General features: G+C 49.7%; 1 protein-coding gene and 1 long non-coding RNA gene across 3 annotated transcripts in view; both read right to left on the bottom strand.

The window, feature by feature from the left end:
* The window catches only part of efnb3b (ephrin-B3b), an 83861-nt gene extending 78780 nt beyond the window's left edge, over positions 1–5081 (bottom strand). Inside the window, exon 1 of the mRNA XM_037112864.1 lies at positions 3301–5081. Within this exon, the coding sequence (XP_036968759.1) occupies positions 3301–3449 (149 nt within the window). The 5' untranslated portion in view covers positions 3450–5081. The remainder of the gene's footprint in view (positions 1–3300) is intronic.
* A 598-nt stretch (positions 5082–5679) lies between these two features.
* LOC119027519 lies at positions 5680–13118 on the bottom strand. 2 transcript variants are annotated; one of them, XR_005077399.1, is made up of 4 exons: positions 13003–13118; positions 10549–10623; positions 8628–8733; positions 5680–6256 (listed from the first exon to the last, which is right to left on the bottom strand). It is a non-coding gene; the product is annotated as an uncharacterized LOC119027519 (long non-coding RNA). The 2 variants fall into 2 exon arrangements; XR_005077400.1 differs by lacking the exon at positions 5680–6256 and adding an exon at positions 7258–7453.
* Positions 13119–13969: the final 851 nt, after the last annotated feature.

Genomic DNA, 13969 nt, shown 5'->3' with positions numbered 1-13969 from the left:
CAGCCGCTTTGCTAAAGTATGGAAAAGAGAGGGGAAGAGGAAGAGAGGGTGTGCGGGAGGAAGGCGGGGGTGAACGAGAGGTTTTTTTGGCCTTAAGAACAGACGCTTGAAATCAAACTCGCAGAGGGGCCAAAAACTACAAAACTCCATATGCTGCGATCAGAGCGGGGGTGACCGAAGCCAACATTCTCTCGACGTGAATTCATTTTCTCCGCGTGTGTGCGCGTGTCCACCGCCGTGACCTACAAGTCCTTGATCCCGTGTGTGTTGCAAGTGCCACCCCCAGCAGCACCCCAGCGGCACCCCACTCCAATTCGGCCACCCCGCTTTCCCCCTCCCGCCCCAACTCCGGAGCAGTAATGTAAGATTCGATCTTTCATTAGGGCGGCCGTGTAAGGCCGATAATAGGAGATGCTGAGATAAGGATAATGTATGTCTGAGCGGGGAAGCTCTTCCCAAGGTGATCGTTCTGGTTCAGTTCCCTCTTCCTCAAGCAGAACCTGTATTGGCACTTGAGACTTAACTGGTATTGATTTACTTAGGGTTAGGACTGTCTCCCCCCCCCACACCCTCCCTCCCTCCCTCCCTCCCTCCCTCCCCCACTCTGCTCTCTCTACAGCTCCTTCTGTTTCTCATTCACCTCCTGGCACCTGTCTCTGTTTATATTCCTCTCTGTACAACTCTGTCTCTCCTCTTTCTGCCGGGGCCTGTAGTAATTTCAACTGATGGAGCGGTCAATAAAAAAAAAAAAAAAAAAAAACAGGGTGGATGCAGCGCTTGATGGCTGCGAGCATTTCCGAACCATATCTCACCGCAACTTATGTCAGCCCCAACATCATAATTATCGTGTAATCCAGGAAATAATCAGGTGGTAGAGTCTGTGCCCCCCTGCCCACCACCACCACCCTTTTTCCTCTTCACCTCCGTCCCTCCCGACACATCTTCGAGTGTGTCGGTGGCTGCTGTAGCGCCATAATTAGTGGCTGGATGTGACACATGTTTCCAATTTGCTACGTCTGGTCACTGCACTGGAGGAGGAGGAAGAGGGGGGTGGAGATAGAAGATAGAGACAGACGTTGAGGGGGGAAAGTGACAGGAGGGGGAAAAGATACAAGAGATGAAGTTGAGGGAGCCGGGGACAGAAGGAGGGCATTGGAAACATACATAAAGGAAGGAGAGGTGGAGGGGGATTGCTCAAGGAGGCGGTCAAAAAAAAGGGAAGATGGGAGGAAGAGGTGGAGCGGAGGCTACAGGTGGACGGTCTGGACTTCAAAAGCGGCGCATCCAGCGGAGGTCCAAAGGTTAACAGCGTGACAGGCCGCTTGCTACACAGACGAGACGTGAACCACACGTGCCGGCCCTGCGCCTGATTGATACAGACCGCTGCCTCTGCTTACTTCTTTCGCCTCATTTCAGGAGTACAAACCAGATGTGTGTGGGCTCCGGGATTCTGGCCTTGGAAGATGCGCGCTGTTTGGACAAGCGCGGGCTCTTAACATATTTCAGCCCAGGGCCAAAAACCTATTTCGCCCCGAGGCAGCTGAAAGTAAAAGTTCTGCTCTCGACACGTAGGGAAGGAGAAACAAGCACAGGGAAGTGTGTTTAAAATAAAAAAAAAAAGGGCCAAGAAAAAAAAAAAATAAACAGGAGGAATGACTAAGCTGATTAACTATGAATGGTAAGCTTCAGGAATAAGCCTCATAGTATACAATAGGCTTTGTATTTTGAATATATGAGCGAGCAAATCTGTGGAAATGAATATGAGGCCGGCGTCAAAGCCACCGCCCTTCTAATTGCCCGGCCAGGCCCGTTTGCTAAGCCCTGACACCCACCTGTGACGCTAAACTCCATTAGGAGACAATGGCGTGGAATCACCTGTAAGGCCTGAAAAGCCCGGGCTGTTAGCTTCCCAGTGAAAATTACCCTCCCGTGTCCAAACCCTACTCCCTGTCGGGCGAATCCACCCACCGCTGACAAAAAGCCCTCATTAAGGGCTTCATGCCTGGCTCCACAGCGGGGTGGGGGCCCACGCACAGTCACATCTGTGGAGAGGCGAGGGGAGAAGCCGGGGCAGGGCCGTAGCCTACAGCACTTGGATGCATTAAAAAAAAAAAAACCTGTTAGCGTGTGGAGAAGCCTGTGGCATGGGTGTGAGCTGGGGGGGGGTGATTGGTGAGGTTTGTAGGCTGCCTAGAGGAAGCCAGAGTCTTTTTTTTTTTTTTTGTATTATTAAGCGAGTAATTTAGGCAAAGTCACAAGGAGTGGGAGCCACTGTGGATCAGCGCCCGTACCCTGGTGGCCTACATATTCTATTTATTAAGCGGAGGAAAATATCATTGTCCCAGTTTGTCCCCTGAAATGAAGTCAGGATTTTTTATTTTTTTTTTGCCTGGTGTCACCTCCATACAGGCCGCCTTGTTATTCCTCCTCCTCCTCCTCCTCCTCCTCCTCCACAGCCACCGGGCGTCTATTCAAGACGCAGGGAAATTGGCAGAGGTGTGAGAAAAGTGGTGTCGGTCGTTAATGCCGGACGACCTGGAGGTGTTTAAAATGACATTTCCTCAGCTTAATGCCTGACACCTTCTCCAGAGGGAAAGGTAGAAAAAAAAAAAAAAAAACACATAAAAAATGCAAATGTGCGTGGCCCGGGTGGGCAGACGCGCACAAAGGCCTGCGGGGCCGGTGTGCGTGTGTGTGCGTGTGGTGGTGGTGGTGGCCCCCCCTGCGTCTTAATCAAGGTCACACGGCACCAGCAATTAGAGCATCACACACGTCTTTATCATCCTACACACTGCTCCTATGTGTCCCAGCGTACGGGGACGAGCTGCAGCTGGATCACACACACACACACACACACACACACACACACACACGCACGCACGCAACACAATAATCAATGCGAGTGTGACAAATTCGGACCAGCTGTGAGACGCAGCAGCCTGTTCCAGCTTCCAAGTGCATACATTTATCATATTACGCTGTTTGTATTGGGAGTGTAAACAGCGATGGCGAGACGATACGAGGAAAGCAGAGGAATAAAAACAAATCAGAGGAATCCTCCGGAGGCCTGAACTCTGAACTTCACGCTGTTCCCCCCCCTTCTGACTCTGCATCCATTACGCACGGCAAGTTTGCCCGTCGCGTTTTCCTTCTTTTTCCCCTTTCTCTCAAACTGATCACTCGATCGCTTCTCACTTCTCTCCCCTGGGCTAGGAAACATAAAGTTCAAACCTGCGGAGAAGCGAGCGGTGAACGGAAAAGGGGGGGGAGAAAAGAGAAGAAAAGAAAAGCCTCTCTTACCTTTCGTTCAGGGAATTCCAGTAGATGGGCTCCATATTGCTGGCCGCCGTCCCCAGTAAATCCAGTAAGAATATCAGCAGGATCCCCAATCCATTCCCACTTCCTCGACACGCCATTTCAACCCTGACGCCCAGCATATGTAGCCCCATTTATTAGAAAAATGAAAAAAGAAAAGAAAGAAATGAACGAGAATCTTTTTTCTTTCTTTTCTTATAGTGGATGGGCTTTTCTGCGCGACTCTCAAAACAATGGGTGCGCGACCACAGCCGAGCAGGCTATAGGTGGAGGCAGTCAAAGTGTGGAGTGGAAGCCCGCTGTGTGCGCGACCTCATGCATCCACGATTTATCAAAAAACTGCGCGATAGGGGAGGTGGGGGATCGAACCGACAGGCTGGACTCGGGGAGAAACTTGTTTCCAATCCGTGCGTCTGGATCTCCCCGCAGAAAGAGGAAAACGCGACGCTTTATTTCTTTATTTCTCTCTTTTTTTCTCTCTCTCTTTCTGCTGCGCGTCCTCGACCCCGTACTATTTCAGTGCCAATCCCATGACTTTCCCATTAATTTGTCATTAGTCCTCGGGATTTTTTTCTTTCTTTCTTTCTTTCTTTCTTTCTTCTTCCAAAGCAGTGCTCCTCGGCTCGAACTGAACTCCCGCTGAAATCGAAATCGTGCCCGGGGAAACGTATCGCCACCCGGGAGCTATTTCTGCTGCCTCTCGGTGCGCCCTAATTGTCTTTCTCCGAACAATGTTCCCTTGTTCTCTGAGCCGACTCTGGGTGATTTCTCTCCCATTACCTTGCTCCCCGCCGCAAAGAGGATCTACCTTCCAAACGCGTCGGGCTTGGAGCGAGGAGAAACGTGGTCAGGTCGGGCCAAACAAACAAATATATATATATATATATAAATATATATATATATGAAAGAAAAGAAAACGAACGTGTGAAGATGAGAAATAAAAGCGTTTAAAATGGAAAAGATGTCACTCGCGTCCACGGCTCCATCCTCGTGAAAGACGCGTTGATGCTCGGTGGGCTCAGTCAGTGCGCATTTACAATCCTTCTTCTCCTCTTGGCAGAAAACACGCGGGTTGTAAATCCTTCAGCGAAATAACGATTATAGAAAAACACACACACACAAAAAAAGAGGAAGAACCAAACCAAAAACCAAACCAGGATCCAGATCGGCGAGTAAGTCCGAGAAATCAATTCAAAGAAAACTGAGAGTAAGAAACCAAAGAGCTAGAAAAAAAGAAAGAAAAAAAAAAGCATCCCTCGCTCTCGGTGGCGTCGCACAAAAAGGCCGACGCGAAACTTGTCGAGTGATTGTTTTAAAAAAAAAAACAACCAAAAAAAAAGGAAGAAAATAAGATGCGAGTTGTGCGCATCGGTTTCCTCCCCGAGGTTGAGGAGAGAGAGGAGAGAGTAAAAAAATTGACGCCTATCTGATGCGGCGCATCATTTGGAGAGCTGCCGGACGCGTCGCTCCTCGGACCAGAGGAGGAGGAGGAGGAGGAGGAGGAGGAGGAGGGGGGAGCGACGAAGAAGAAGAAGAAGAAAAAAAAAACCCCACACAGCGCTTCGTTGGTTATCTCATCCGTCTCTCTTGCCTCAAAAAATCCCACTGGTTTGACTTGCCCTAATGCTCGCAGCACATTGACAGACCGACTGGCTTGTTTGAGAGGAGGAGGAGGGAGGAGGAGGAGGAGGAGGAGGGAAAAAAAGGGGACGTGGATGAATGGGAAAAAAAAATCCCCATCCTCCGACTGGCAGGCAGGGCGCACTGACGGAGCGCGATTCTTCCAGGCTCTTTCTTTTTTTGGGGGGGGGGGGGGGGGAGTGGGGGCGGTATCGAGTCCCTTTCAGCACCTCCTCACTCCTCCTTCTCTCTGAGTTTCAGGGGCCCCCCGACTCGGACCTCTGGACTCCCCGGCGCTCTATTCTGCCTCCTTTCAACCGCCGAAGAAGAGGAAGAAGAAGAAAAAAGAAGAAAAAAAACAAAAAAAACACCACCACCACCTTTCTCCAGACGCTCAGCAACCCTCCTCTGCTCAACGGCGAGACGGAAGAGCAAGAGCGCCCCCCGTGCGTCAAGCGCGCATCGCACGTGGCGCTGGGAGGAGGAACTGCACTGAAAGGATCCAGATTGAATTTTTTTTTTTTTTTTACAAGGATATCATACAATGTCACAGCACAGCTACAGGTCCCTACGGGGGCATTTAATGTTTATTACACGTTGAATATGCCTCCAGTGTGTGTGTGTGTGGGGGGGGGGGGGGGGGGGGAGGGGGGGTCAGCACAAGCTCATTCTAGACGCATTAAAGGAGTATTATGACAATTTTTATCAATGACAAAGCAGATTTACACAGTCGCGCCGCTCGAGTGCCCCTTCATGATCACCGGGCTGGATTCACCTCATAAGTCTGCAGGGCCCAGTCTAAACAAAAAGAAATCCCCCTGTCTCTCTCCCTGTGTGAGTGTGTGTGTGTGTGTGTGTGTGTGTGTGTGTGTGTGTGAGGATCTCTGTCCTCCCGTTGACAGAACACAGGGGAGTCAGAACACAGGAGTCCCAGCAAGCGACACTTCAAAGTGGGCCTGATGAGGTGCAGGACGAGGCCCCCCCCAGCTGAGGGCCACACACACACACACACACACACACACACCGGTGTTTGGACGGTGCAGGCCCCCGGTCGCCAGGAGCACTGACGCTGATTCACTTCTTACACACACTCACTGAAACATGTGCAGAGTTCCGCCATAGCCGTGGCTTTACTGCCCCCATGTGGCAGACGGCGTGCACACAGCTGACTGGACTGAAGTGTCGTCAGAGCGACGGCGAGGCCCGGGCATCAGGCCAAATGGACCCTTTTTCCAGCGTGTCCCGCAAGTGCTGGAGGCCCCACCTGCTGTCTTTTCGTCCCGCGCCCTCTCTGATCCCGTTTGGTTTCCCGGAGCCGCATCTGAGGAACACAAGCTGCCGTCACACACGATTCTGTTGGGAATCAAACCGAAAGCCTCGAGGGGGAAAACTCGGCCTGTTTTACACGTGCACTCCCCTCAGCCTGTAACAGCAGTCGTGTGATGACCTCATCGCATCTTCGTACCTCAAGAGACTGACTGCTAATGACTCTTAAAATGACATATATCACAATCCTCTAAGCAGTGTGCCAGTGATCAGGTGAAACAGACCTTCATCCTACGCTCACAGTTTGGTTGGTTTTAGGTAAGAAAACTTGGTTAGCTTCAGGAAAACATTGTTTTGTGTTCAAATAACTGCATTGCTGATGTAACTTCAGTTTTAAAGGTGCGTACCGTACATGCTACCTCGCCTGACTTCCTCCTTTGCTCCATTAATCATTTCCATGGCCACCAGAAGCGACTAGACTCGACTCTTATGGTCGTTTATCTGCTAAGAACCGAGCGGATGTAAATGTGTAAATATGACGATGTAACGATGACATCACCGGGGTTGTGCAGCCGAATGAAAACAGAACTCAGTTCGCTGGCTTGTGGTCCGTTCGAGGGGCCGACCAATCACGCGTCTTTGCTCTTGGTTTTTTGCTGCGACTTCGCCAAAGGTCAAAGGTCCCCGAATTTGAACTCGAAGAAGCAGCTTTGCTTTGGCACCGGATGACAATATGTTTTTTGTTTTGTTTTGTTTGCCTGCTGTACAGACTGGACGTGTAGGCATATAGGAGGCTAATGAATTGCATTGTGGGAATTGAAGTATCCAGCATTTTTATATTTTTTTTTTTGACCAATGCCAGAATCTGAAGGTCAGATTTTTTAAATTTGAGTCCCCCAAATTTACACCCTTTAAAAAATATTAAGGTCCATCTTGGGTGCTCACATTCTGCTGATAACTGTCCCTGACAACAAAATCTCACAAGAGCTCTCATTTATGCACGTTTTTACTGACATGAACTGACACAGAACATTATCTTCTGAAGAGGGTGAAGCATTTTCTCAGACAGCCTCAGTCTTCTGCCTAGATGTAAAGGCGTGCACAGTCCAGTGCAGCGGGTGATTAAAACCGACCAGAACACATCTAGAACCCGTCTGCAGAGCATCAGGGACACCGGCCAGGTGAAGTCTGCACAGAGGATGCTACAAGACGACACCCACCCCAGCTGCAGCCTGCTCCCCCTTGCTGCCGTCTGCCAAAAGATACAGAAGTATCCGCTTTATTTTTGTGCCATTTTGTGTCATTCGTTCATTATTCTGTGCAGTTTTTTTGTGTGTTTCTGTGTATGCAGCGGAGGGAATTGCAACAATCTTTGTTTTGCACCGTGAGCCGAATAAATCTTGAGTCTTGAACGGGGGCGACAAGGAAATTCATCCTGTGCAAATCCAAGAAATCTCCAGTACAAAGCTCTTCCGAATGAGACGGCGCGGTGAGAGAGACAAAAGAGGGGAAGAGACCTTTAATATGATGCTCCATGAACACCTCCTGCTGCTCCTGCACAGCCCGGGAGAAGAAGGGGAGGGAAAAAATGAAAGAGAGAGAGACGCACATGGCAGGAGGAGCAGAGCTGGGTGGAAAGAGTCAGGTCTGTCAGAGAGCTGACGAGGCTTGAGTGTCTAGCTCAAAGGCACTCCGGCAGGGAGGGGTGCGCGAACCCCAGGGGTCTGCAAGGCCGGAGGAATGATCTGCGAGCGACACACTAAGTGCAGACGTTCCCTCCGCCGCGCAAAATTACAGCGTGGCTTTTAGCAAAAAGAAAAGAAAGAGAGAGAAAAAAAAAAGTGTAATTGCAGGTTTTGAGATCCAAACAAGAAACAAATACGGCGGGGGAGAATTTAAAGAGCTTGGACGGAGGGAGAGAGAGAGAGGGAGGGAGGAAAAGAGAGCAGAGATGGAGCCGTTTCTGCCGGCGCTGACCTCTCGGAACCCTCGGCGGGCCGGATGACAGAGCTAAATGTAGTGGAGGAAGACGAGGCTGGTTTAGAGACAACAGCAGTTCAGAGGTGGAGCTGGCGTGAGAAAAACAAACCGTCTGCTCTGTCTGGGAATCTATCTGTGTGAGAAACCAAAAAAAAAAAAAAGAAGAAGAAGAAGAAAAACTGGTCCTGGTCTGTGGCTCCCGCTTGTGTTTGTGGCGGCGAGGATGACTCAGTTTTTTTTTTTTTTTTTATTTCTGAAAAAAACTGAAGATGCCACCTACATCAGGTCTGTCACGGCGCAGGATTCAACTGAATGTGTGGACAGAGGGGAGTGCGAAGATGTATTTCTATCGCCTGACACACACACACACACACACACACACACACACACACACACACACGGCTCATATGTCGGGTGTTTATTACAGCTTGTTTATTCCCACTGACCTCATTTACTGCACCGACCTTCAACTCTTCTTCACAACCGCATCCTCTCTCTTCTCCCCCCCGGTGACTCTGGCTACGGTCTGCTCCAGCTGCCAGACCTCCACCGCTAGAAATGCACACACACACACACACACACACACACATACACACACACATACCAAGCATGACTTTCACACACAGCATGTATAGCTGCAAACATAAGCAATTACAGTAAGTGCATGGTTAACATTACGCATGCGGTGGTAAAGGGGTTACGCGTGGACACGGGCGCATCCGCGAACACAGCCCGGCAGACACCCACGGCGGCTGCAGCACAAAGACCTCGGTCGGGGAAACATGCACCCTGATGGGAATGAAATTCACAACCGAGGGTGGTGCAGCAGTGTGTGTGTGTGTGTGTGTGTGTGAGCGCCGTGGCCGATGTGTGCCGGTGTCAGAGCAATGGCACCCCTCGCCCGCCTTGCAGTTGATAGATCTCAGCTGCACGTCTTTATCCTTCAGCATCTGTCTGTCCCTGTGAGCTTCCTCCTCCTCCTCCTCCTCCGCAAACACACCTTTGCTGCCAACACAAACACACACCCTTGTATCTTCCTGCGACAGGGAGAGACTGGTGTGGAGGGGGATTAAATGAGGAGAGGTGAGGGGTAGCGCAACATGTGATGTGCAGATCACACACACGCCGATTCTCCAACAGGAGGCAATTTGTACCCGATGGCCCTCACACACACACACACACACACACACACACCTGCGGGTGCACAGTTAAGCAGTCTGAGCGCGTCTCCATCGACGCGCTACCCAAGCTCAAACGCGAACCTTAACCCTGCAGCTGCGCGGCGCAAGGTCACACCGCACGACTTGTTTTCCGCAGGAGAAGTGACCCGAAGCCTTCACCTCAGCCTCCCTCCAGGTACTGGGAAAAACTAGTGCAGACTTCGAGGGGTGTGGCTCGGTTTAGTGACGTCACGTGTTTGCAGAAAAGAGGAGAAATTCACTCAAAGAAGAGCACCCTCATTTTTTTTTTTCTTTTTGGTTCATTTTTGAGAAATTGCATAATTTGCTGCAAAAAGTTTTGGATCTGAAGTTTGCTTTGTTCTTGGCGTGGACATTTTTTGTTTTTGTTTTTATGGCGCCTTTCTTGGAAGGGATCAGCGTCGGGGAGAAAGAAATCAAAATGTCGGCGAACTCCTCCACGTGTATGACCAACCGCCTGTCGTCTAAACTTCAAAATCAGTGCACGCCACAAAACCATCTCTTGGATGTCCACCGCGGGAATACCACAAAGTCTTCGGATGCACAGAGACCGTTGGGCCGCGTGGCCGGGCATCAGTGAGGGAATTGCACATAACGAAATTGAAAATGAATTTAAAGCACTTTCTATGTTCCAGTGGATCCCCATCCTTTCTTTTTTTTTTTTTGCAAACTCCTCGCGGATTGAACGCACAGTATCTAAGATTTCTAAGCACTTAATCCAATTAGTGATTTTAGTTTTACCTCAATTATTGTTAGAGGCCTAAAGAAAAAAAGAAGCAATACTTCTCTAGGAAGCAGAGATTAGAGTCATTAAAGGACTAGTGTGTAGGATTAAGAGACATCTCGCTGTGAGGTTGTAGATGAGCAATCGTCTGAACGCCCCTTCGCTCGCTCTCGGCGGCAGCCGAAAATGACAGATAGCGTTTGGTGCAACACGGCGGACTTTAGCGAAGAGGACCTACCGTCGCCTGATGTGAGCGGTGGCCCGACCCACTTACGGCAACACCACTGGGACAAATCAGCACACGAGAAACGCCGCAAAAGAAATGCTACGCTACGACAGCCAACCACACCCTGTCGCGCATAGTAACTATCTGCAAATGTAATCATAAGTGAACTTTATGCATTTCTGGTTATACTGACGTTCCGTTTGCGCTCACTGCCGTACCTCACTGTCTGAGATGGCGAAGATGGCGATTGGGCGGCTCCTCACATTGGACCGTGGTGACCAAACCGGCTCATTCTAAAGTAACCAAAACATAAAGATTATTAGTTTTAGTTACAGTAAATTGATGAAACTTAACAACAATCTCTGTCAATAGATCCCCCTAAAACCTCAACGTCGGATCTTTAAGATAATCTAAATTGAACTCTTCCGTCCTCCCTCATCTCGCCAAAGTGCATCTTGCGTCGCGGCCCGCATGTGCTGCACTGCTGCGTCTTGAGATTTAGCTTCAGGAACTGGGACACACCAGCTGATTCTCAGCCTGGCCAGACATCAACGGTAATTGCAGTCAACTGTATTCACCCTCCTGTCCCGGGAGCCAATCCATTCACTAAAAGCCCGGTTCTGAAAATCACAGGCTTGATTTAACCCATTTACAAACTTTAATCCCTAAATCCTAACCCTAAAGTGGTCCTTTTATGAGGTGCGGGCCTCCCACAACTCTGCCGCTCGGGAGGATTCCCCTCATCTCCCCGTCTCCATGAGGACGCGAGCGCACCGGCGCGCAAACATCCCCCCCCCCACTCGAACTTTGCTTTCACGCCCTCTGCGTGTCTCCGTCCACCCTCCGCTGCCTCCCTTTTCGTTTTTACCGACGGGACGCCCTCCTTCCTCCTCCTAATCTCCTCCTCCATCTGTCTCCTCAGCTCCTAGCCGAGCTCCTCTTGACCTGGCCCACTGTTCCACCTGCTCCCCCCCCCCCGACACCGCTCTGCCTCCAGCACTCTCAACCGCTGACTCTTCAGTAAACCTCCCCTCCAGCCACTGTGGAGAAGGGGAGTGGGGGGGGGGGGGCAGCGAAGGGTGGAGGGTGGTTTGCGGAGAGGTGTAAAGAATGGACAGAAGCCGAGACCAGAGTTGTCCATGCAGCCCGAGGGCAAGGTAGGAGGCTGAATCCAGGCCCTGCCGCTCTACCTTTCCCCAGAGTGCAATTACGCCGGCAATTACTCTCCCTGGGCATCGCGCACCCCGCTAAAGCGCCAAGATCACATCCAATCTGCCAGGGCCGGCTGGGATACTGGATGCTTAGCGTGCTTCAATAGGCTCATCCTCGTGATGATTAGCTACAGGGGGATCGCCAGAGGGAGTGTGCGGAGAAGCAGGCTGAGGTGATGAGAGGAGGACGAGGTGAAGGATAGAGGGGCTCATGCCGAGCACACATCTTAAGTTGATGTTCTAAATGTATTAGGGCTTATGCGTTGGCGAGAGAAATGCCAACGCAGAGCCACTCGTCGCTTCTTCCTGTCTGCGGCAGCAGAATGCGATGACACGACACGTCTCTTCTTCGTATTAATCTTCCCGGCCCATTTGCAATCGGACGTCCATGCGCGCGTCTCCACATCTGGAGTGAATTAGAGGAGGATCAGACTCGGCGGTGAAATGAAACCTCTGGTGCCGTGCTTTTCTTTCTTTCTTTTTTTGTTTTTCTCTCCCTGGTGTCAGAGCATGTGCAGGAATACAGGTGCCAATTATTTTCACATCTAATGTAAACCAGAGAACAAGGACACGTCAATCACCGCCGCCGGCTTTTGGAATGGTAATGGGATGTATTCACGGGAACGCGGCTATTTTCTGGCGGCTGATAAAATGGGTTGGCTGGGACTTATAAAAATATCCCTATAGCAGATTTGGGCTTTGTAAGGGAAAACCTCAAGTCACCTGAAACTTCACGTCGGCCCATCTGTGATGAGTAGAAAATGCGGGGACGTGAAGTTTACAGCCGACCTCCGTGAACAATGAGGGGTTTCTTTTTTTTTTTTTTGATACACGATCATGAGCACATTCACTTTGAATTCAGCTCCTATTCTTGCGATTGCTAATGGAAAAAGGCACTGATCACACGCGGGCAGGAAAATCAGGCGACCTGACAATACAGACGTTTAAAGGAGAACAAGACCCTGCTGAAACAAGGCTGTTGTTACTAGCAAGCGCTGTGCTTTGAGCTAAATGCTAACATGCTCACACTGACAACATTAACATGTCAATAAGAACACAACAAGTTAAGCAAGTGTAATAGTTACTGCCTTTGCTAAGTTTAGCATGTCAGCACGCTAATATTTGCTAATTAGCATGCCACAGCTTTGGCTGATAAGAATAGGCAAAAGAATTGGTTTTGCAGGGATTTGGTCATTATGAAAACAATATGGAGAAGAGACGGGAAAACAAAAAGACGCCTGAGGATGACAGAAAGAACTGGAGACAGGTGAGTGCTACGTTTGGTCAGAAGCCAATTAAACCGAACACTGACTAAGACGCACGGCGCCAGCAGCAGTTGTTGCTAGCTAGCTTACCCCTACTGTTCAGTAAGACATTTTAGCCAGTCAGTGCAAACAAACCCGTGGTCAAACACGCGCAAGTAACTCAAATAAACACAAATGTTCCTGCTATTTAACTCACAAGGCGATTTCTTTCTGTCCGCGCATGGCTAGCTTGTTAGCCTTAGCTAGCTTGGCAGCGCCCAGCTGGGCGGGCACGTCCGCGTCTCCACGGTTCCACGTCTTCTTGCATCGCCGATTGGCTGAAACAGTGATACGGATGCATCTCTCCATAAAGAACATCAGTGCTTCAATTTAGAAAATTATTGTCCACATTTTTAAAGTTATTTTTTTTTAATGTAAAATGTAAATTTACAGATTGTAACAATTTCGCCTCGGAAATGGAAATGAAAGGAATAAAGCCACCTCAAAACCATCCTTAAGCAAAGCACGAGTCGATGTGTTTTTTTTTTGACATTTAATCACCGTTCACAGGGAATCAAAGTCTACTCTGTGAATACATAGTCCATCAGCTGTATGAACTTTCAAACTGGAAAGTTTTTTGTTTTTTTTTGTCCCTGCAACCTCACACTGCTCAGACTGGGGTCAAGCAGGCTGCAAAGCTACCCCATGTCTTGGATTTCAGTCTCCTTATTTTTGGTATCTACGCAGCAATAATCTATAAAGCCCCAAGTAAACTGGATCTAACGACTCTGCGCCACTGGCGTGTCAGAGCCGGGTCAGAGCGAAGCCCCGTGCTAAGCGCCTGCCAAAACACATCCGACGTCTCTCCGAGATAAAGGGAGCCGTCCCTTTGACATTTTGAGAAATGCCATGTATGACAACCTCTAAAAGCTACAGCAAATCTTTGCTCCCTCCGCTTTTTCGTGTTCTAAAAAGCCTTTTTTCCTTTCAAAGGCGGTGGCGAGAGTGACAAACCAGAGAGCGGTCTAGACATTTTTTTTTTCCGGCATCTCGAACTTCAGAGCCGCGTGCTCCTCTTTTTCCGCCATGCTAATTCAGCCGGGGTCACGCCGCTGAGTGTTTGCTTGAGTGCTTCACCGTGGGATTAGGAGATTCAACAGGCAAGACAGCCATTTGAATAATTG

This window comes from Acanthopagrus latus, chromosome 10 (assembly GCF_904848185.1).
Source record: "Acanthopagrus latus isolate v.2019 chromosome 10, fAcaLat1.1, whole genome shotgun sequence".
NCBI lineage: Eukaryota > Metazoa > Chordata > Actinopteri > Spariformes > Sparidae > Acanthopagrus > Acanthopagrus latus.
This window is presented reverse-complemented; position numbering and strand designations above follow the sequence as displayed.